The sequence below is a fragment of the Onychostruthus taczanowskii genome, unplaced genomic scaffold (assembly GCF_017590055.1).
Source record: "Onychostruthus taczanowskii isolate IOZ18803 unplaced genomic scaffold, ASM1759005v1 scaffold30, whole genome shotgun sequence".
Lineage (NCBI taxonomy): Eukaryota > Metazoa > Chordata > Aves > Passeriformes > Passeridae > Onychostruthus > Onychostruthus taczanowskii.
In genome coordinates, this window is record NW_024500350.1 from 6,949,885 (window position 1) to 6,970,979 (window position 21,095).

Below are 21,095 nucleotides of genomic sequence, written 5' to 3' on the forward strand. Positions count from 1 at the left end.
AATATTGGAATATTCATGGATAAGGGGTACAGAAATTTTGGAATATTCATGGATAAGTGACACAGGAATATTGAAATATTGATGAATAAGGGGCACAGTAATATTGGAATGTCCCTGGATAAGGGGCACAGGAATTTTGCAATATCCCTGAATAAAGGACCCAGGAATACTGGAATATTGCTGGATAGGGGTCCAGGAATGTTGGAATATCCGTGGACAAGGGACCCCAGGGGTGCTGGAATACCCCTGGATAAGGGGTATAGGACTATTGGAATATTCATGGGTAAGGAGCACAGGAATTCTGCAATATCCATGGATAAGTGGCACAGGAATATTGGATTATTCATGGATAAGGGGCCTAAGGATGCTGGAATACCCCTGGATAAGGGACACAGGAATATTGGAATATTAATGGATAAAGTGCACAGGAATATTGGAATATCCCTGTCCCTTGTGCCCAGGGGTGCTGGAATACCCCTGTTCAGGGGGCCCAGCTGGGAATGCCGTGTCTCCAGGCCGTGCTGTCCCCTGGCCTGTCCTTTGTGCCCAGTTTGCAGCAAACAGGAAAGAGAGGAGCTCAGGAAGCAGAGCTGCTGGGGTGACGTTAGGGAAGCTGTCCCTGGAAGAACCCTGCTGGAATATCAGCTCCTGCCCGCCCCCAGATTCCCAGAGTATTCATAAATAACCTGCTGTGTTTTGGGAAGGGACAGAACAGCAGTACTGGAGGGTTGGCTCTGTGAAATGAGTGCTCAGCACTCTCTGATCTCACTCCGTCATTGTTCCTGGCCTGGCACTCACCTACTGCTGATTACATTAATTCATTAATTACATCACAGCTATTCACAGCTGCAACAAACTGTTCTCCTGCTCCTGGGCCAGCGAGGGCCGGGGGAAAACTTCCTCGAGGGATTTTCTGGGGCTCTGAAGGCTGAGGGAAATCCCTGAGGAGCAGGGTGGGGTGGAACCTGCAGAAGGATGGGAGTGAAACTTCCCTGGGCATCAGGACAGACACCCGTGAGCCAGGGGAGGAGGAAATGCTAATTAGTGTCTGATTGCCTCACAGCTAATTTGCATTAAAGCCCAGGGGCCTGCTGAGTTATGGAATAGGTTGGTCACTGATTTCCAAAGGGAGAAGTGGGATGTAAAATGTATTTTTTCACCTGTCCCATCCCTGGCGGTGCCCAGGGCGAGCTTGGAGCACCCTGGTCCATGGGAGGTGTCCCAGCCAGTGGCAGGGCTGGAAGAAAATTATCTTGGAGGTCCTTCCAACCCAAAGCATTCCATGATGTCCAGCTCTAGGATGTGTCCCAGCTGCAGCAGCTTTAGGAACGGAAACTGCAGGAGCTGGAGCAGAGGTGGAGACTCTTCTGTCCTGCTGAATATCAAAGTGCAAATGGCTCTCAGCTGGTGGGAAAGAACCTGGACCAGGAATTTCCAGGCAGCAGGAGGGGATGCCAGTGGCCCAGCTGCCCCATTCCAGTGTGGGATTATACTGCTTCCCTCACATTAAATGGTTTATTAACCAATATCAAAAATATAAAACATGCAACTCTACAAAAATAACAAAACTCTAATAAAAAATATAATATAACATATATAAAACATATGTAAATAATAACTACAAAAACCAATACATTTTATTTTATTAATACATAAACGTAAAAATTTTAATAAAATATATTACATAAACCTATCTAATAATTCAAAATACATGAATAAAAACAATATACAATTAAAAATATACAATTAAAATATAAATAAAATAAAAAATAATAAGAAAACATAATTAAATAATTTACTCAGTAAATTAAACCTTACACCATAATAAAAAGTAAATGAAATATCTTAATTTAATTTATTGAATTAAAATGATTAGTAAAATTTTTAAAAATTAAACATATATGTATAAAAATTATCATAATTATAACAATACCTTACCTACTCCAACACATGCAAAAAATAATGAGCAAAACCATCCGCAAAATATTCTTAATTAAAAAAAAATTCAAATAAAAAAATTTAAATAATTTTTTAATTAAAAGAAAATTAAAAATTAAAATACAAAATACAAAAAGCTCTCGAAACAGCAGAACTCAGGGTCACCTCTGAGGCTCGGCTCAGGTGCTCCTGCTCGCTCCGTTTCCCTGCTGGGCCATCCCAGTTCAGTCCCAGTTTGGGTTCAGCTGTGCTGGGGCAGCCCAGGAAGGGAGGCTGAGCTGGGATCGCTGCTGGCTCAGTCCCTCCTGCAGGAGCTGCTGGGAGCTCAGCGCTCCGAGGAGGAGGAAGAGACTCCCCAGAGGGAACAGTTTTAGGTTTTGTGAAAAACGTCAATCACTTGTTTTTAGAATTTTAAATATTTAATAGTAATAAAATGGTTATAAAAATAGCAATATAATTAGAGTAATAAAAATTTCAACAATTGAGATTAGGACAATACAAGACAATAAAAACAAAGAGTTACGGATGGTCCAGGTACCTCTTTCTGGGCAAAATAAGCCCAAAAAAGGCCCCCATTAACAGAGGATTAACCCTTAAAAGCAATAGCCTGTAGCATATTCATACACCTCATCCATGATGCATAAATTCCATTCAAACAAAGGATTCTGTCTGGTCAGTGTCAACTTCTTCCTCTTAATCCAGTGGTGTCTCCAGGGCTGAGCGAGGTGGGAAGAAGTTAATTTCTTCTGATAATGGAGCAATAAATTATTTTTCTCTGAAACATTTAGAACATGTCCTGTGGCTGCTGTCTGGTGCGAGTCCTCTCTTTAAAAAAAAGTATCTTACATGGCATAGTTTATATTTTAACATTATGTTATAACCTAAAACTATATTTAACACCCTACTTGAGAAAATTAATACAGCATAACTTTCTCACATAACACATATAATATTCATTTTAATATTTGTGAAAAGCCACTCATAAAATACACATTTTTCATGGGTTTCCTCCTTGCCAAAGTGGCTGGGACAAAGAAATGGCAGCGAGGCCCCAAATCAAGAGCTTTGAGTTGCCAGCATTTTCCATTGCTCCTGGTATTTCAGTGTTCGCACTGCTGCTCCTGGCTGGAGCCATGCAGTGCAAATAAATTAAAATTGACATTCACAGCTTTCCATGGATTCTGGGAATTGCTCTGGGTGGGAAGCAGGGAACTGCTTTCCCTTGAACCTGTGGCTCCAAAATGGGCAACCAGCCTTCACCAAGGAGCAGCTTCCAGTCTGTCTTCTCCGAATTTAAGGGGCCAAACCTCTTCATTTTTTATTTTTATTTTTTACTGGTTTTGTTGTAAGCAGATCTGGTTTCACTTAGATGAATTAAATGTCAATAGATCTGTTGCTGTGAGTTGTTCCAGTGGGGATCACAGCACCATTGGGTGACTCAAAAATCCCTGCAGAGCTCTGCTGCTCTTTGGTGTCTATGTCTGCTCTTTAAAATGCTCAATAAACACTTTGATATTCACACTTTAGGTCTCTGTCTGTAGGGAGGCATTGAATAAGGAGTCTAAGCAAAAAATAATATTTTGCTCTGGTTTTGGTGTATTAGAATCAGAATGGTTTGGGTTGGAAGGGACTTTAAAGATCATCCAGTGCTTACTTTTATTTATTTTATTTTTGTTTAAAATATATCAAATTTTATATATGTATATATTATATTTTATTTTTTTTTTCATTAATTAGGGAATTTTGTATTCCCTTTCCCCTTATAGAGCTGCCCTTCAGCGACTGTGGGGATCTGAGCTGACAAACATTAAATATGTTGGCTTGGATATTTTGGAATATCCTTGAATTAAGGGCACAGGAATGTTGGAATATCCCTGGATAAGGGACACAAGAATATTGGAATATTCATGGATAAGGAGCACAGGAATATTGGAATATCCCTGAATAAGGGACACAGGGATGTTGGAATATCCCTGAATAAGTGGCATGGGAATATTGGAATATTCCTGGATAAAGTGCAGAAGAATATTGGAATATTCATGGATAAGGGACAGAGGAATATTGGAATATCCCTGAATAAGTGGCACGGGAATATTGGAATATCTCTGGATAAGTGGCATGGGATTATTGGAATATTGCTGGATAAGGGCCATGAGAATATTGGAATATTCCTGGATAAGGGACACAGGAATATTGGAATATCCCTGGATATTCCAGGGGATGTTGGAATATTCCTGGATAAGGGACACAGGAATATTGGAATATTCATGGATAAGTGGCCCAGGAATGTTGGAACATCCCTGGATAAGGGCACAGGGATGTTGGAATATCCCTGGATAAAGTGCACAGGGAGGTTGGAATATCCCTGGATAAAGTGCACGGGAATGTTGGAGTATCCCGGGATAATCAGTTGGCTCAAACTGACCAGGAGCAGGGCTGGATGGGATATTGGGAAGGAATTTCTGGCTCTGGGGTGGGCAGGCCCTGGCACAGGTGCACAGAGCAGCTGTGGTGCCCCTGGATCCCTGGAATGTCCAAGGCCAGGCTGGGCTTGGAGCAGCCTGGGACAGTGGCAGGACAGACCAGAAGCAGAAGGATTGGCTGTGAGTGGCAGAAGTCCCTTTGCAACAAGAAGAGTGAGAGGAAGGAAGGAAGGAAAGAAGGAAGAGCCTTAATGCTGCCCCACAATAGATTTATTTAGGTTTTGTGGGTGGTGGATTTTTTTTAAAGGAACAAGTCTTGGAGCCAATCCCAAGGCAGCCCTGAAGGTTCTGACTTGTCACATTTGTGGTCTCGCAGCTGAAACCCTTCCAGGGTTACACAACAGTGACTAAAACTGGAAACCTTTCAGATCAGTTCCAAAATGAAGCAGAAATCTGAGGTGATTGCTAAAGCAACACCTCTCTCTGCTAATTGCTGAGAGAGAGAGAGACACCACTGTGAGTGTGGGGGTGAGAGGGATTATTACCAATTTAAGAGAGACCCAATTTAATTTGGAGGCTTGGAGTTGTTTTCTTTTTGATTTGATCTCAGAACAGAATTATCCTGGAAGCCAGATCTTCACATTGTTTTGCTTAATGTTTTACAAACAGGCTGTTGAGTGAAGTTGTCACCGAACAAAAATTCACCCCTATTGTTTACACAATGGGAAAAGGGAGTCATAAAAGGGGTGTAGCAGCAATTTGTTAGGTATTAGGTTACGGTGCAAGAGGGATTATCCTCACAAAACACTGAGCCCTGAACTCCAAATATCGGGATTAAATTGACAATTACATCCACTGAAAGTCTTTGAAAGGCTCAGTTTGATGCTCGAGGCTTTGGAGTGACTGTTCTGAGCGATCTGACAATCAGGAGTTGGAGTTGTTCTGGCACAGTGCTCTGCTCAAGAGGAACTACATGAAAATAGAAATGTGATAAAATCTGCTCCTGCTGGTGTTTGCTTTGTGGCAGCTCTTCAATGGGTAAAAGTAGGTGCTGGGTTTGTTCCTGGTTCTGCCACTGCACTCCTTTATGACCTTTGAAATACAGGAATTTCCTCCCATATCTGATTGGGGTGAAATTTTTAAAGAATACCTGTTTAGGGGTTCAGTGTGGAGGCCCCTGAACACGGATCTCTGGAACACTTCTCTATCTCCCTGAGCATTTCAGGATCCAGCACAGTAAAATCCTTGCCTTGGCTTAGATAATTAACAATTATTCTGGTTTCAGAGCTCTGATACATTTATTCTTTAGAACAACTCTCTGCCATTACCCTAAAGAAATCTTTTGAGATTTCTCTGTTTCTGCCTTCCTACCACCCTGCCTGGCTTGGCTGCTTTATTTTTACCTCTGACAAACTTTCATTTGAAGGGAGGAAATACATTTATAAGAACAGAGAGGAAAAAAACTTCAGCTGTGCTGCAATGCAAGGGGAGGCTCATGATGTGCACAAACATGCCCAGAAATCCAGGAAAAATCCCACAGAAAGTAAAAGCAAGACAGAAAAGGGGGAGGGTTTATGTGTCAGTGTTAGAGGAAGGTGAAAACGCTTCCTGGCAACATCTGAGAGTCATTTGCAGCAACAGATCCCTGAGCTTTAGTGAGTAGAGAATGTTTTTAAATCCTCCCCCACCTCCTTAGTTAATCTTTACCAGGTAACAGGACCTCTCGTGGAATCGTGGGGCTTTCTTAGGGATGTGACAAATATTTCCAGTTTGGAAAATCAGGCTTTTGAAATGACTCTGAGGTTGAAGGTCATCAGTCCTGTTGGGACTCTGTGGCCCTTGGTAATAATTTGGTAATAATCAGATTCTGCTGAGTGTTCTGCAGAAGTCAGAGTGCCTCAGCAGAGGGAGGGAGAAAGAGCTGGGTTCCCAAACTCCCTGGGCTGGTCTGGAACAGGGAAGTCACGTGTGTGCTCCATGGTGTTCCCAGGAACAAGGGACAGATCCTAAAACTGATTGACATAATCCAGGAACACCGAAGGGTGGGCCTGGGCCTGAATGTTCTGAGCAACGTTAGAGAGTTATTAATTATAATGCATTATTAATTATTATTGTTGTTATTATTGCACTTGAGAGACTTGAAGAGGTGGCCTTGAAAAGTGCAGGTTTGGATTATGTTTAATCACACCCAAAAATACTGGGCAACATTTTTTGATGCTTTGGAGTGGCTGAGGAGGTTCTTTCCAGAGATTTTAGGTCACCTGGGGCAGTCTCCACCGTGTAATTTGGGGTTTTAGCTCACCTGGGGCAGTGTCCATTGTGTGATGTGGGGTTTTGGGTGACCTGGGGCAGTGTGCACTGTGTAATTTGGGGGTTTAGGTCACCTGGGGTAGTTCCTATGGAGCAGTTTGGGGTTTTAGGTCACCTGAGGCAGTCTCCATGGTGCAGATTGAGGTTTTAGGTCACCTGGGGCAGTGTCCACTGTGCAATGCCAAATGCCTCTGAGAAATCCAAGCTTTAACAAAACCAAGAAAGCTTAGCTCAGGTCCTGGGAGCAATCCTTGTCTGGTGGCCCTGCTCTGCACTGGTTCTTTTTTTGCTCCATCCATCTCCAGGGCTGGAGTTTTGGTTTTGGTTTAGGGAGCTCTGCATCACTTTCCCTTTCTTATTGCAGACTTACTTTGGATTGTTCTGGGAAATCCCAACCTGCTCCATGGCTTCCTATAGCAAAAACCCATCTCAGACATCCACTGGAGTATTGCTATAAATACAGCTTGTACTCAGGAGAAACCCTGTGTAGAGTCAGAGTTCCCCAAACAAGTCACCTCCACGTCAAAGTTGTCTCCTGGTTGTGGCAGATGACCAGAAAATCAGAGTGGCCTTTTCCCTGTTGTTGATGTGTCACCATCCAAGATTCTCCCCACCAAAATCCAAAGGTGGTGCCAGTGAAACACAATTTTGGAAATGTGAAGATTTTCTGATGGTGACAGAAGAGAGTGGGATCCACTCAGGAGCCTTTGATTCATGAAGTTGAGTCCCTTTTAGAGCCCTGGGGTGTTTGGGAGTATTTTCAAGGATAATATTGGGACTATTAGCCCTTTCAAGGATAATATTTTCAAGGATTGCTCTGGTTTGAAGCAGTCAATAAGAAAAGCAGTAGAATCATGGGATATTGAGTTGGGAGGGCTGAAGGATCATCCAGTCCAGCTCCTGGTCCTGACACCCCAAAATCCCACTCTGGGCATCCCTGGGAGCACTGTCCAAACATTCCTGGAGCTCTGGCAGCCTCGGAGTTGTGTCCATCCCTGGAGAGCCTGGGCAGTGCCCAACAGCCTCTGAGGGAAGAACCTTTCCTAAAATCCAACAAAATCTCCCCTGACCCAGCTCTACCATTCCCTGGTTCCCATCAGAGAGCAGAGGTCAGAGGTGCCCCTCAACACAAAGCCCTACAAATGTTTTTATTTAAGGTTATATTGGCTCCTGATTACAGGATTCGCTTCATTTTCACACCTCACGTTATGAGGTCCTTAAAAAAAAACACCAAAAAACCAATCCTCAACAGTTTCCAGGTTTTGTTTGTTGTTAAATACAACTTTGAAAATGTTGGGTCAAGCGTCTTCAATAGAGCAGGCTGCACTGTTTGTTTAAAACTCTGAGCAAAGCAAGTCATATGAATGTTTCCAAAGACCCTATTCCAAGAAGTATTTTTGGAAACATTAATGTTGTGTTTTTTAATGAAGGCCACATTCTGAGGCTACGACACCATATGTCACATTCATTTCTGGACTGGAAAAAAAAAAAAAAAAAGGAAAAAAAAGTGAAAAAAAAAGAAATGGAAACTATGTCTGGCTTTTAAGTGTTTTTGGATGAATGTCTCTGCATGCTTGTCATTGTTCCTTGGATGAGGGGAGAGTTCTTGGGCTGTTAATCCAGTCCATCCAATATATTTTGCAGTCCATGGGGCTGACTCTCCTCTGCCTGGAAGTGTGTGCAGTCATTTCTGTTCAGGCAAAGGGAGCGAAGACCTGAGGAAAAGAATTCCCCTAGGAAAGTTGGTTTTTCTGAAATTTGCTTTTCTTAAATTCATTTTCCATGGATTTCGTGGCTCCACTGAAAACCTACATCCGAACTCTGAAACGAGCTTAAAGATGGGAAAAGAGCTTGTCATTTTTCCATCAAAAACTTGCAATTTCTGGAAGAATAATGACAGATTTCCTACAAAAAAATACTAGGTTTGGTTTTTCTTTTTCTTTCTTTCTTTTTTTTTTTTTTTTTCCTTTAGGAATATCAGTTAGAAGCATAAAATCAGCAAAAAATTTGAATTTTTCTGCTGTGTCCCCATCACTTCTGGCTGGTTTGTGTGTTAATGGCTGGGATGTCATGAAATGAGCTGGAGACCTGCAGGAAAAGGATTTGTCTTTTTAAATGACGTGTTTTTTATTGGATTCCAGGTGATGAGGTCTCAATTTCTAAAGTAATTCTTGTTCTTGGTCACTAAATATGGCTCAGGACTGGCACTGCTCAGTTCTTCTCTGCTCTGACAGAGGAATCTCCTAATCCACATCACTTCCTAAATTTGTGTCACCCACAACTTCCATTGACACCCTCCCTGTTTGTTTCAAACTCATTAATCAAGATTTAAGTATTTTTGGCAGCCAGATATTTTTTTGTTTGCTTTAAAGAAGGATTTCAGAGGCTTTCCAGGACCTCAGAGGGGTTTCTTTTTTCATTTGAAATGTAAATAATTTTCTGCAAATTGAACAAACATGTCTCTGTAGCACCAGCTCAGTCAAGTTCAGTTCACAAGAGCAGGTTTTTTCTGGGCAATGCTGGAACATAAATAATGATGGATGATTGTGTACTTGATACATTTTTTGGTTAAAACACAGTATTTCCCTGCCCATGTTACTGAAGTTTTACCTATAAATAAGGGGGTTTTCCTTTTTTTTTTTTTTCCCTAATGGGGTAATACAAGGAAAATTGGGAAAAGCAATTAATTTCCTCCAGTATTAGGCCAAATTTAAGTGGTTTGTGCATGTGACTGCTCAGGGGAGCTCATCCTGCTTTTAATGTTGCTTCATGGGATCATTAAAGGAGTTACTTGCAGTAGGGTCACCACAAAGGTTTTGATTTTTCTTTTTATCTACAGACCAAATTTTAGGGTTGAAAAGGACATTTCTAACTTGAATTTGTACCTGCCTCATATTTCCAGGTCTAGTTTTGAGCAATGTTGTGTAATGGATGTCATAGTCTCTACCCTTCCAAAAATTACCTGTGATGGCCACGGAGTAAATGGGATCAGATTTGGAAATCCAAATAAAAACAGACTTTTCCTTTATTTCATAGATTTCCAATGAACAAGGAAAACAACTCCTGGGACCTTCTGTAAGCTAAGGCAGAGATGATGAAGACGAATGACCAAAGTGGCTGCTACAGGCCTGTAAATATCCAGGGAAACAAGGTCAGTTACCGCGGCACCTGTCGAGAAAGCCCGGAAAAGGAGGTGAAGAGGCTGCAGAAGAGATTTCTCCACAAGGATGGCAGCTGCAACGTCTACTTCAAGCACATCTTTGGGGAGTGGGAGAGCTACGTGGTGGACATTTTCACCACGCTGGTGGACATCAAGTGGCGCCACATGTTTGTGATTTTCTCCCTGTCCTACGTGCTCTCGTGGCTGTTCTTCGGCCTGGTGTTCTGGCTGATTGCCGTCCAGCACGGGGACCTGTTCAGTGACGAGGAGGTCACCCCCTGCGTGGCAAACGTTCACAGCTTCACGGGAGCCTTCCTGTTCTCCCTGGAGACCCAGACCACCATCGGCTACGGGTACCGCTGCGTGACCGAGGAGTGCTCGCTCGCCATCCTCATGGTGATCCTGCAGTCGGTGCTGAGCTGCATCATCGACACCTTCATCATCGGAGCGGCCTTGGCCAAGATGGCCACGGCCCGCAAGAGGGCCCAGACCATCCGTTTCAGCTACTACGCCGTGGTTGGGCTGAGGGACGACAAATTCTGCCTGATGTGGCGCATCGGGGACTTCCGGCCCAACCACATGGTGGAGGGCTCGGTGCGCGCGCAGCTGCTGCGCTACAAGGAGGACAAGGAGGGGAGGATGACCATGGAGTACCGCGACCTAAAGCTGCTCAACGACCAGATCATCCTGGTCACACCAGTCACCGTCGTTCACGAGATCGACAGCGACAGCCCCTTATACGGCCTGGACCGCAAAGCTCTGGCCAAGGACAACTTTGAGATCTTGGTGACGTTTGTCTACACGGGTGACTCCACGGGGACGTCCCACCAGTCGCGCAGCTCCTACGTCCCCAGAGAGATCCTGTGGGGCCACAGGTTCAACGATGTGCTGCACGTCAAGAAGAAGTACTACAAGGTGGACTGCTTGCAGTTTGAGGAGACCACGGAGGTGTACGCCCCTCACTGCAGCGCCATGCAGCTGGAGCAGAAGGAGCAGGAGTGGAACCGCGCCGAGAAGACGCGGGAGAAACAAGCGGAGAAGTCAGCCCTGGAAATCAAGTACAACCAAAAGTCCCTCAGCGCTGTTGCCCTCGTCACCAGTTGTGAGGACCCTGAAGAGCCGCTGACAGCTGCCAGCCAGCCTCCTGGAGAGGTTTCCTACAGGAAAGCAGCTGTGACCTTGAGCAGGCTCTCCATAGAGTCCCAAATCTGACTGTTCCTGCCGTTGAAACCCCTCCCAAAAAACTGTCCCCTTGTAGCTCCTTGGATGCAAACAATGAACTCGTGTGCAGCAGTATTTGTACCCCAGACCTCGCTGACAGCGTGCCCACACTGTCACACCCTGTCACACCCTGCTGGGCTGCCAGGGGCAGCTGTGGGCACAAGGGAGCAGCTTCCACTTGGGATGCCCAGAGAGCCCCTTGAGCGAGCCCTTTTTGAACTTTCTTTCCCTGCAGGGACCAGGGTTGGCCATGCCCAGGGACACAGAATGACCTCGGTAGGGCACACAAAACATGCCCTGGGCCCTCGGGGTAGAGGTTTCAAAACTGCTTCACTGGTCTGGAAGGCCCATTCCCAGTCCCTCCAGGAGGCTCTGAAGTTCCCAAAAAATGATTCCTCTGGTGCAGCCTCATCCCAGAGCTCCTCTGCAGAATCTATGGGGCTGTTCTTTGTAAGACAAGGGAATAACTGACCCCAGTGTTCCTGGGTGCCTTTGGACATGTGTTCTCACCCTGCCCAGTCCTATGGGATCCGCAGTGGGATCCTGGAGACCTTTCATTCCCTAATCATGAGCCATTCCCTGCGGTGTCACTCCCTCAGCAGCAGCAGGAGGGATGCAGGAGGTCAAAAAAAAAAAAATCAAAACAAGACCTCCAGTTTTAAATCAGCAAAATCAGGTTGAGCCTTGAGAAGATCATGTCTGGAGTGAGCTGTGCAATATTTTGTATCAAATCCTCTTTCATTTAATTTCACTTTTCTTTTTAGCGTGTTGCACTTCCTTTCAAAGACAAAGATCAGTCTGGAGAACAAACAGGGTGATTTTGTCAAAATGAAAAATGCTTGTCTCAGATGGCTGTGTAAAAATGATCCTTCACGGAGGAATCCAACAACTCCTCTGTTGGCTCAAACTGGGAAAAAAAGGAAAACGTTCTGAAGGTGTCTGTGACGTGGAAGTTCCTGCTCTGCACATCTCTGTAATTATCTAGTGAGCAATGCCTCATCATGCTTTTGCCCCTGATGATTGCAGTTCATTTGCATTGTGTTTAATTATCCTGCAAACGTAAAATAATCACACTGGAGTTTGGGGGGTTGATCTCACCTGCCCTTAGCAGCCAAGAAATTCAGTGTTTGCCTGCTCTCTGGTTACTGGAGCTCTTCTGTCTCCACAGGGGAGTTCACTCCACCTTCCTCAGGTTTTTGGGGAGCTGAGGGCAGCAGGATGAGTTTTTCCTGGAAGTGTTCATCCCTCTCCATTTATTGCTGAAGGAGATTAAACAACTGCTGTGGAAATGCTGGCTAACTTTAGGCTGCTAAAATTAGGTCTGACGAGTCATTCACATCACTCTGACTAATTAATTGGGTTTTTATGAGCTCATCACGTTTAATGAAGAAAAAATAGCCTGCTAAGTGTTTTTTTTTTGTTGTTTTTTTTTTTTTTTTCCCCCTGCAATTTACTCCATGTAGTAGTAGGATTGCTGGATTATTTTAATGTATTTCTCTTTTGCTAGCACTTGTCTCTGGATAAACATGATCCCTTTAGGTAAAACTGAAGCCTGGAGGGCGTTAGTTATTCCAAAACTCATTAATTACCCTATTTTATGTGCTGATTCATCAGCAGCAACCACTTATAAGCGCAGTAAAAACCATCTTCTTGTATCCTGGATTTAAACACTGGCAGACATGGGGGAAATAGTCTAGAAAAAATGGAAAGGAATGTAGGAAAATGTAGAAGGGTCTCAGTACTTTCTGTGGTGTTGGAAAAAACACCATTGGGATTGAATAAAATAGAATATCACCTTCCAGACATGGGAATTAACCCTTCCACTCCCCTCAGATCCTGCCTGGGATGCTTTTATTTAATTCTGGGCACCCCTTCTTGAGAAAGATGAGGAGCAATTGGGATGTGTGGAAAAGATGTCAGTGAGGAAGGAGGGAAATAGCTCATGGTGTTTCTGCCCTAAAAGGGGTTGGGAGGCAAGGAGCTCTCAAACACAGAAATTGCTTTTGGAAGGGGGAGAAATCTGGGGCTGGGAGAGGATGGGACAGGAAAAGATGGGATTAAACTGGGGGGAAAGGGAGGGAAAATAATTAGGAAACTCTTAACGAGGGTGAGTGAGACAGAGGTGAGGGTTTGTAACCTCAGTGGTGGCTCTGGGAAGCCTGGTGGAGGAGGAAGCAGAGTCAGGGGTGAGACAGAAGGGCCAACTGGAAGTTCCCAAGCCTTCTGCTCTGTGATCCCGTGATTTCTAGCCACAGGGGATGTCCCACGTGGACACAGCTGCTCGCTTTGCAAGAGCTCACCCGCGGTGTTTGCTGCATCACAGAGTAAAGGGACTCAGAGAGGTGGGATGTTGCTGAGTGACCAAAATGCCCACATTCCTTCCCAAGGCCCAATTCCAGGTGCTGGCTGCCAAAGCAGTTCCCCCTGCAAAGCTGGGGAGCTCAGCTGCCTTCCCCTCCCCAAGTTCTCTTCCTTGTGAACCTCTGGAAAAAATTCTTCCTTTGGAGTGGCTTTGCTGGAAGTGAAAGCATCAGGAGTCTGATTTCGGGATTTGTCCTGTGTGTTTTGGCACAGAGAGATACAAATAATAAATACAAATACATGAGTATGGCTGGTAAGGTGTGCCTGGGTCAGGAAGAAACTTCTCTCCCGGGCATGTTAATTAAAAAAACCCACTTTATATTTTCTTCTACTTTTATCTCCAGCCTCTGATCCCAGCCCGTGCTGGAGACAGAATGCTGGGGAACCACTGCTCTCAACCAGCCTGCCTTTTTTTTCTGTTATTTTGATTTCATTTATTCCAGTACCAACACTATGTATAATAATGATGAATAGCAATGCATGCAGTTCTTCCTTTTTCTTTTTTATGAATAAAGACATCAAAATAAAGAACATTCCTCTGCCACACACCTTGTGAGAGCACGTTGGGCTTTTCTTCTCTTCAGTTGCAAGTTTTAAGCTTCCATATCCAGTTTTTCTGGGCAGCCTGTGCCAGGACCTCACCTCCTTCAGAGGGAATAATTTCTTCCTAATTCCTCATCCATTCCTGTCCTCTGGCAGTGGGAAGCCATTCCCTGTGTCCTGTCCCTCTGTCCCTGGTCCCAAATCCCTCTCCAGCTCTCTTGGAGCCCCTTTAGTCCCTGGAAGGGGTTCTGAGGTTTCCCTGGAAGCTTCTCCTCTCCAGGTTTATTTTTAGGTGGGCCCTGTGTTCTGGTAGAGCCAGTTCTTAATCCTTCCTCCCTAGGAAAGGTTCCTGCAGGACACTGGAAACAATGGAAAAATAGGATAAATAGATAAATAGGATAAATGAGGGGGAGGCTCTTCCTCCCCCATCTGCTCTTTCTCAAATGAGGATTTCCCAGGGATTTTTTTCCATGCCCATTGTAGGGCTGAGCAATAAAAAAAGCAAACAAGACTCCCAAAAACCCAGCCAAAGGAACAACACATGCATCCCTCAGCAGGAACACAGACCCGAGCCTCCAGTCATTCCCAATTAATTGGAGGAAAGCTGCTACCAGCCCAAAGGGAAGAACATGGATATATTTTGGGCTGTTCCATGGTAAAACAACAGGACTTTCCTGCTCTTCCAGAGCCTTGAACATCTCCTTGGGGCTTCCAAAAGGCAATTCGTGAAGCTGAGGTTCAGCAGCTCCTTCCCAGCCACCACTAAGAGGCAGGAATTGGAATTTCTGTGTGAAAGTTGCTCACCCCATCCCCGATTTTCCACAAAATTTACCAGCTGAAGCAAAATTCTAACAAACCACCCTGCACTGGCCTCCTGACTCATGATTAAAACTTCACCCTGGTTATTTTCCCTTGGAAAGCAGCACCGTTGTTCTGGGTCAAGATTCATTTATGTCAAAGGGGGTATAATAAGAGATTATTATATCATTTATTTTTCCAGCCTTGCTCACCACCATTCATTAGGGCAGCTGGCATCTCCTTCCCCGTTATCATGTGCCGTTTAGTGCATAGTTTTTGTGAAGTTGGGTTTCAGATGTGGGACAGGGTATTATCCCCTTGTTTATCCCTTGTTTCTCACAGGCTGTGCAGGAGGTCTGAGCTCACTTCAGGAAATAACAGGTACCTTTCAGGGCATCAGAAATGGCATGTAGGAGGAAAAAAAAAATTGCTTGTAAGCTTTTTTTGTCTCTTAAATCTTTGCTGGTTGGAACTGGGACCTGCAAACAGAAGGAGTTGGTGGCTGTGGTGGGCAGGAGAGGCCCAAAGCAGGGAAAAGGAAGAAGCATCTGACAACAGAGTCACTTCCAGGCAGGCAAGGGGAAGTGTGACAGAACCAGGCTGAAACAAGAAGTTGAAAGTTTTCAACTTTGGGCTGAAAAATGTGGATTAGTGTTTTTGATGCCTTCAGGTTTGAGCTTTTCTATGTTTCAGGTTCTGTGCTGCTTTAGTGTGTGGGTCTGGGCTCACATCAGGGGATGGTGAGCTCTCTGCACAAGAGCAGGGAGACAAAACAATGCCTGCTCCAGCTGGGCACCAAGGACAAATGATCCAAATCTCAGCCCAAGAGCACAAACACTGTGGGCTGGAGAGAGAAAAACAAGCAGGATGGGACTGGATGGGCTAAAGCTGGAATTGGACAATGAACTGCAATGTGCACATGGAGCAGAGCTGATCCCAGGGAGAGACCCCGTGAGCGCTCGTGCATTTTGGGACCATTTTGGTTCATCTTGGGTGCAGCCCTGGCTGGGCTCTTGTGCTGCCCAAGGTGGATCCATGGAGGAGATCCTTTGAATAAATCCCTGCTTTATTCTTTAACTCTGTCCAGCCTCTGCCCAGCTCAGCCTTCTCAAGGCATCATTTTCACAGGGTTTAAAAATCCCAGCACAGGAGCTGCTCCCAGGATTTCCAGGTTTTTGTGAGGTCAGTCCTGGTGGCTGAGGAGCTGCTGGGGTTGGACACCACAAGCAAAGGCAGTGTGAGGCTGGGCAGTTCTGGTTTGGGTTCGTGCTGCTCCCTGGAAAGCCAGGAGAGTTTGGAACCCTGATGTCGACGCCTCTCAATGTTTTCTTCAGGCCAAGCAACGCAAAGATACCTTGGGTTATCAAAAATGGACAAGGATTTCCCACCCAGGTGTGTCATGGACTCATGCAATGGTTTGGATGGGATGGAAGGGAGCTCAAAGCTCATCCAGGGCCGCCCCTGCCATGGGCAGGGACACCTTCCCCAGACCAGGCTGCTCCAGCCTGGCCTTGTGCACTTCCAGGGATGGGGCAGCTGCAGCTTGTGGGGAAGTTTCTTCCCAAATATCTCATCTAAATCTCCCCTCTTTCAGTTTTAAACCTTCCCCACTTCTCCTATTGCTGTCTTCCCATGTTACAAGCAACTCTCCCTATTTGCTGCCATGCCTCTTTAGAGTCTGGACTAGCCCCGATCCCAGTCCCAATCCTGTTCCTGATCCCAATCCCTGTTCCCTGTTCCAGATACCAGTCCTGTCCCTGTCCTGATCCCCATCCCTGTCCTGATCCCAGTCACGATCCTGATCCTGTTCCTCATCCCTATCCCTGTCCTGATTCCAATCCCAATTAATCTGATCCCTATCCCAATCCCGGTCCCAGTGCTGATCCCAATTCCTGTGCTGATCCCGCTCTCGATCTCGGTTCTGATCCCGGTCAATCCTATCCCAATCCCTTGCTGGTCCCGATCCCGATCCCGGTGCTGATCCCAATCCTAATCCTGATCCCAGTGCTGATCCCGATCAGTCCGATCCAGATCAATGCAATCCTGATCCCGGTGCTGATCCTGATCCCGATCCCGATCCCCATCCTGATCCCGGTCCCGATCCCCATCCCCATCCCCATCCCCATCCCAGTCCCGATCCCGGTCCCGATCCCCATCCCGATCCCGATCCCGATCCCGATCCCGATCCCGATCCCGATCCCGTCCCGGTCCCGATCCCGGTCCCGATCCCGATCCCGATCCCGTCCCGGTCCCGATCCTGGTCCCCATCCCGATCCCGTCCCGGTCCAGATCCCGATCCCGATCCCGATCCCGATCCCGATCCCGTCCCGGTCCCGATCCCGATCCCCATCCCCATCCCCATCCCGGTCCCGGTCCCTCGGCCGCCACCTGGCGGCAGCGCGCGGAGCTGCGGCGGGCGCCGAGCGGTGCCGGAGCATCCGCGGGACAGCGGCGACAGCGGCATCGGGGACGGGCCACGCGCAGCCCCCGCCGCCTCCCCTCGGCTCCTGCAGCCCCTCGGGGGCCGCTCTGCACCTCTCGGGACGCGACCCCCGCCCGTCCCGCAGTGTCACCCCAAAAACAGCGGGGTTATAACCTGGCAACCTGTTACCAGTGAATTCCCAGTATTCCCAGTGTTTCCTGACCATCCCCAGGAAACCTGGGCACAGCTCTCAGATTCAGCACCGTCAGTCAGCACAGAACACACTTTGGTTTAGAATTGATTAGGGTGTTTGCTGGTTTATTTTGTATCGTTCCCCTTTATATATAGCAGCACAACTGGGAGGGCCATGGCCCAATTTGCCAGCTTAGGTAAATATAGCCGGGCAAACCTGGCTGCACTCCACCAGGAACCTTTCAAATAGGGCAATGAGCTATTTGTGGCCAAAGGGACAGACTTGGGGACATATCGGTGACCAAGAGCCAGGGAACGTGTGTGCGTGTAGAAAGGCAAGGCTAACATTTATTATCGTGTAAAACTCCACACAGAAAAGCTCCAGAATAGAAATGCCTTAATAATTATCTCATCTCCAGTGCCATGTCCACTTCTGGATGCACATTTTCCGTGGAGCGGCTCCGTGCGTTCTCTCACGCACGGGAGCAGCTCCAATGAAACATCTGCTGAGCCCTCCATATCATTCTCCTCCTCCTCCTCCTTCACATCCTTTCTCCGGGCTCTCGGAAGCTCCACAAGTGTCAGGCAGCTGCTGTGCTACGACTACTGGGCAGTGCTTTCGTTCCTCGTGCTTCCCCATCTTTGATCACAGGGTGTCTCCCCGCCTCGCCTGACAGGGGAGGAGGGACTATTTTTGGTCTGTCACGATCCCGGCTTGGCCCAGGTGCCAAAAGGAGCTGGTGGCCTCTGTGTGACCGTGGTGCAGAGCAGCAGCAGGGAGGAGGCTGCCCCAGAGCCTCCCCAGCTGCAGAATCACAAAATCACAGAATCATGGAATCACAGAATCGCAGAATCATAGAATCACAGAATTTACAGAATTCACAGAATTCACAGAATCACAAAATTCACAGAGACACCAGGTTAGAAGGGTTAGAAGAGTCCTTCAAGACCATCGAGTCCAACCCAGCCCCAACCCCTCAGCTGAACCCTGGCCCCCAGTGCCACATCCAGGCTTTGTTAAACACACCAGGGATGGGGACTGCACCCCCTCCCCGGGCAGCCATTCCAGAACTTTATCCCCCTTTCTGGGAAACACTTTTTCCTGATATCCAACCTGTATTCCCGTGGTTCGGCTGGAGGCTGGGTGCTCTGGTTGTGTCAGTGCTGCTGGAGAAAGAGCCCAGCCCCAGCTGAGCACAGGCACCTTTCAGGAGCTGTGCAGAGTGAGGAGGGCACCCCTGAGTCTCCTTTGCTCCAGGCTGAGCACCCCCAGTCCTGCTGGTCTGCTCTGGGGCTCGGTGGAGTGGCTGTGCTGGGTGTCTCCAGCAGGAATTTTGGCTGGTAAATGCCTCCTTGGGGTAGCCATGCTCTGAGTGGGGCAGGAAAAATAGGAATTATGCATCCACGCTTTCAGATCTCCAAGTGGAAATCAGAAAGAGCTCAGGGAGTGTCTCCAAGGGGAAGCCTTCCCTGCCCTTACTCGTAGGAAGTAAATGTGACCTCACCAATTCCATGGGAGGCTTTCCAGAGTGACCTGTCGTAGGATGTGAAGTGGGAAATGAAATTTGGGAAGTGTTTTATGGCAGATCCTGCAATTACTCACTTCACTGATTAAACTTTTCTCCCTTTTTCCACAGGGAGCCACTCTATTAGAAGGTGTTTTTTGTCTTTCCTCCCATTTTATCCTTCTTTTTGGAGAAGTCCCAGGTAAAGCAGTCAGATGTGGTTCTTTACAATCCCACACAACAGCCTCCAGCAAACCCTGCTCGTACAGAATTCCCAAACCCACAGAATTCCTTTGCTATGGACCAAAAAAGTGGGAGAATGGTTTGGAAAAGCTCTGGTGATAGCAATCCTCAGGAGCTGGGGTGAGCAGCTCCAGCAGGGAGGAGTAACATGTGAATACATCTGCACTAGGATTGGGGCTGAAGCAGCTCCATCCCTTTCCTCACACTGCTCAAATGGGATGCTCCCTGCCAGTGCCAGCTCCAGCCTCACCCCTCTGAAACACCGGCACCGCCCCCAGCTGTGTGTTTGGCCCGGGGTAATTAGTGTGGTGCTAATTTTACCTGAGATGATGAAAGCCCTGGAGCAGCCTCTCCACACCAAGCGAGGATCCACGCCCTGCCCCAGCCTCCTGGGCCTTGTTTGAGCAGAGGAAGTCGTGGCTTTGACTCAGGGATTTGCTCCTCGGGGAGGTTTTTCCTTCCCAGAGTTATCTGAAGCACAGCTGAGGGCAGAGGAGAGCCAGGTCAGGGATGTTTTGTGCTGGGAACCAAAAGCTTCGAGGGTTGAGGTGCTGCCTCACAGTAAATTACCTGCTGCAGATTAAATTACTCACCCAGATCTGCTTCTTCTCTTTGCTCCCCCGTGAGAGGAGCAACGTCCAGACACCAGACAGCACCAAGATGCTTGGAAGCCTTTCATTCCTTTCTGGGCCTTCCAAAAAAGATTCAGAGTCAATTGCCATTTCAGATGAAGATCCAGAACAGACACTTCTTCAGCTTGAAAAAATTACAGTGGAGGACGGTCAGGGGGAAGCAATCTGCCAGGCTTGAGGAGTGTGAATAAGGCAAAGCAAACAGCTCTGTGCAGCCTGCAGGATAAAACCCTGCCCTGGGCACCCATCCTGCCCTCCCTGGAGCCCAGCACAGGAGGGGATGAAGGAAAGCTGAGCTGGCAGGGGAGTTCTGACTTCTGGAAAACTGGAGGATGGATGTGTGGGTTGTTGGGGTTATTTTTTAGTATTTTTTGTTGTTTGAGTTTTTGGGTGGGACCCAGGGAAGGACTCAGGGAAGGACTCAGGGAATAGATCCAGGGAACAACTCGGGGAAAGGATCCAGGGAGGGAATCAGAAAAATCAGGGGGGGACCGAGGGAAGGGATCCAGAGAAGGGATTCAGGGAGGGGATCCAGGAAAGGGACTCAGGGAAGGGATCCAGTGAAGGGATCCAGGGAGGGAGCCAGGGAAAGGATCCAGGGAGGGAACCAGGGAAGGGATCAGGGAAGGGACCCAGGATGCTCCTGCAGCTCCCATCCCACCTGTGGGGAGCAATCCCAGCCCTGTGGACCCACAGGAACCCTGGGACCTGCTCTGCCACCACAGCACCACGATGTCACCAGGTGTCACTGCCACCAGCTCTGACATTGGTCAGCTTTCCACGCTGATTGCTCAACATCTGATGGGAAAAAGCACAACCTTTCCCCCTCCAGCCCCTGTCACAAGGTTGTTTAATAGGGCTTGGGCATCAGCTCAAATAAAACCAGGGGATCAAAGCCAACTCCTGAAGAATTAGGGAGATTACAAAGAAACTCATGGCTCACGCTGAGGCACAGCATTTTCCAGTATGAAAAACCAGGAGAGAGCCTCCTCCTGCTACCATCCTTCCCCTCCTGGCACCCAGGTCAGGCTGGGCCAGAGCACAGGACATTCAGTTTGGGCAAACTGCAGCTCAGGATGCCCGGGGTGGGTGGGGAATCCTTCCCCTGTGCGTAAGTGAAGGGCAGAGCTGGGCCTGGAGGCACAAAATGGCATCAGAAAAGCAAATAAGCAGCACAAGATGGTGATAGCAGGGGAAAGGAAGCTGTGGCCTTTACTTGCTGAGGATAATTTCCCCTCTGACGACAGATTTTTCAAGTGGCAGAGGTGTTTTAACGGGTGGGCCTTGGAGGGCTGGTCCAAGTAATCAGCCCAAAACAATCTCAGGAAGTTTAAGCAACACTTTGAG

At 47.1% G+C, this 21,095-nt stretch overlaps 1 protein-coding gene across 1 annotated transcript; it reads left to right on the forward strand.

The window, feature by feature from the left end:
* Positions 1-9,762: 9,762 nt before the first annotated feature.
* KCNJ16 (potassium inwardly rectifying channel subfamily J member 16) lies at positions 9,763-11,043 on the forward strand. The gene has a single exon (XM_041409240.1). The coding sequence runs from the start codon at positions 9,763-9,765 to the stop codon at positions 11,041-11,043; it is 1,281 nt and encodes a 426-aa protein (XP_041265174.1).
* The last annotated feature ends 10,052 nt before the right edge of the window (positions 11,044-21,095 follow it).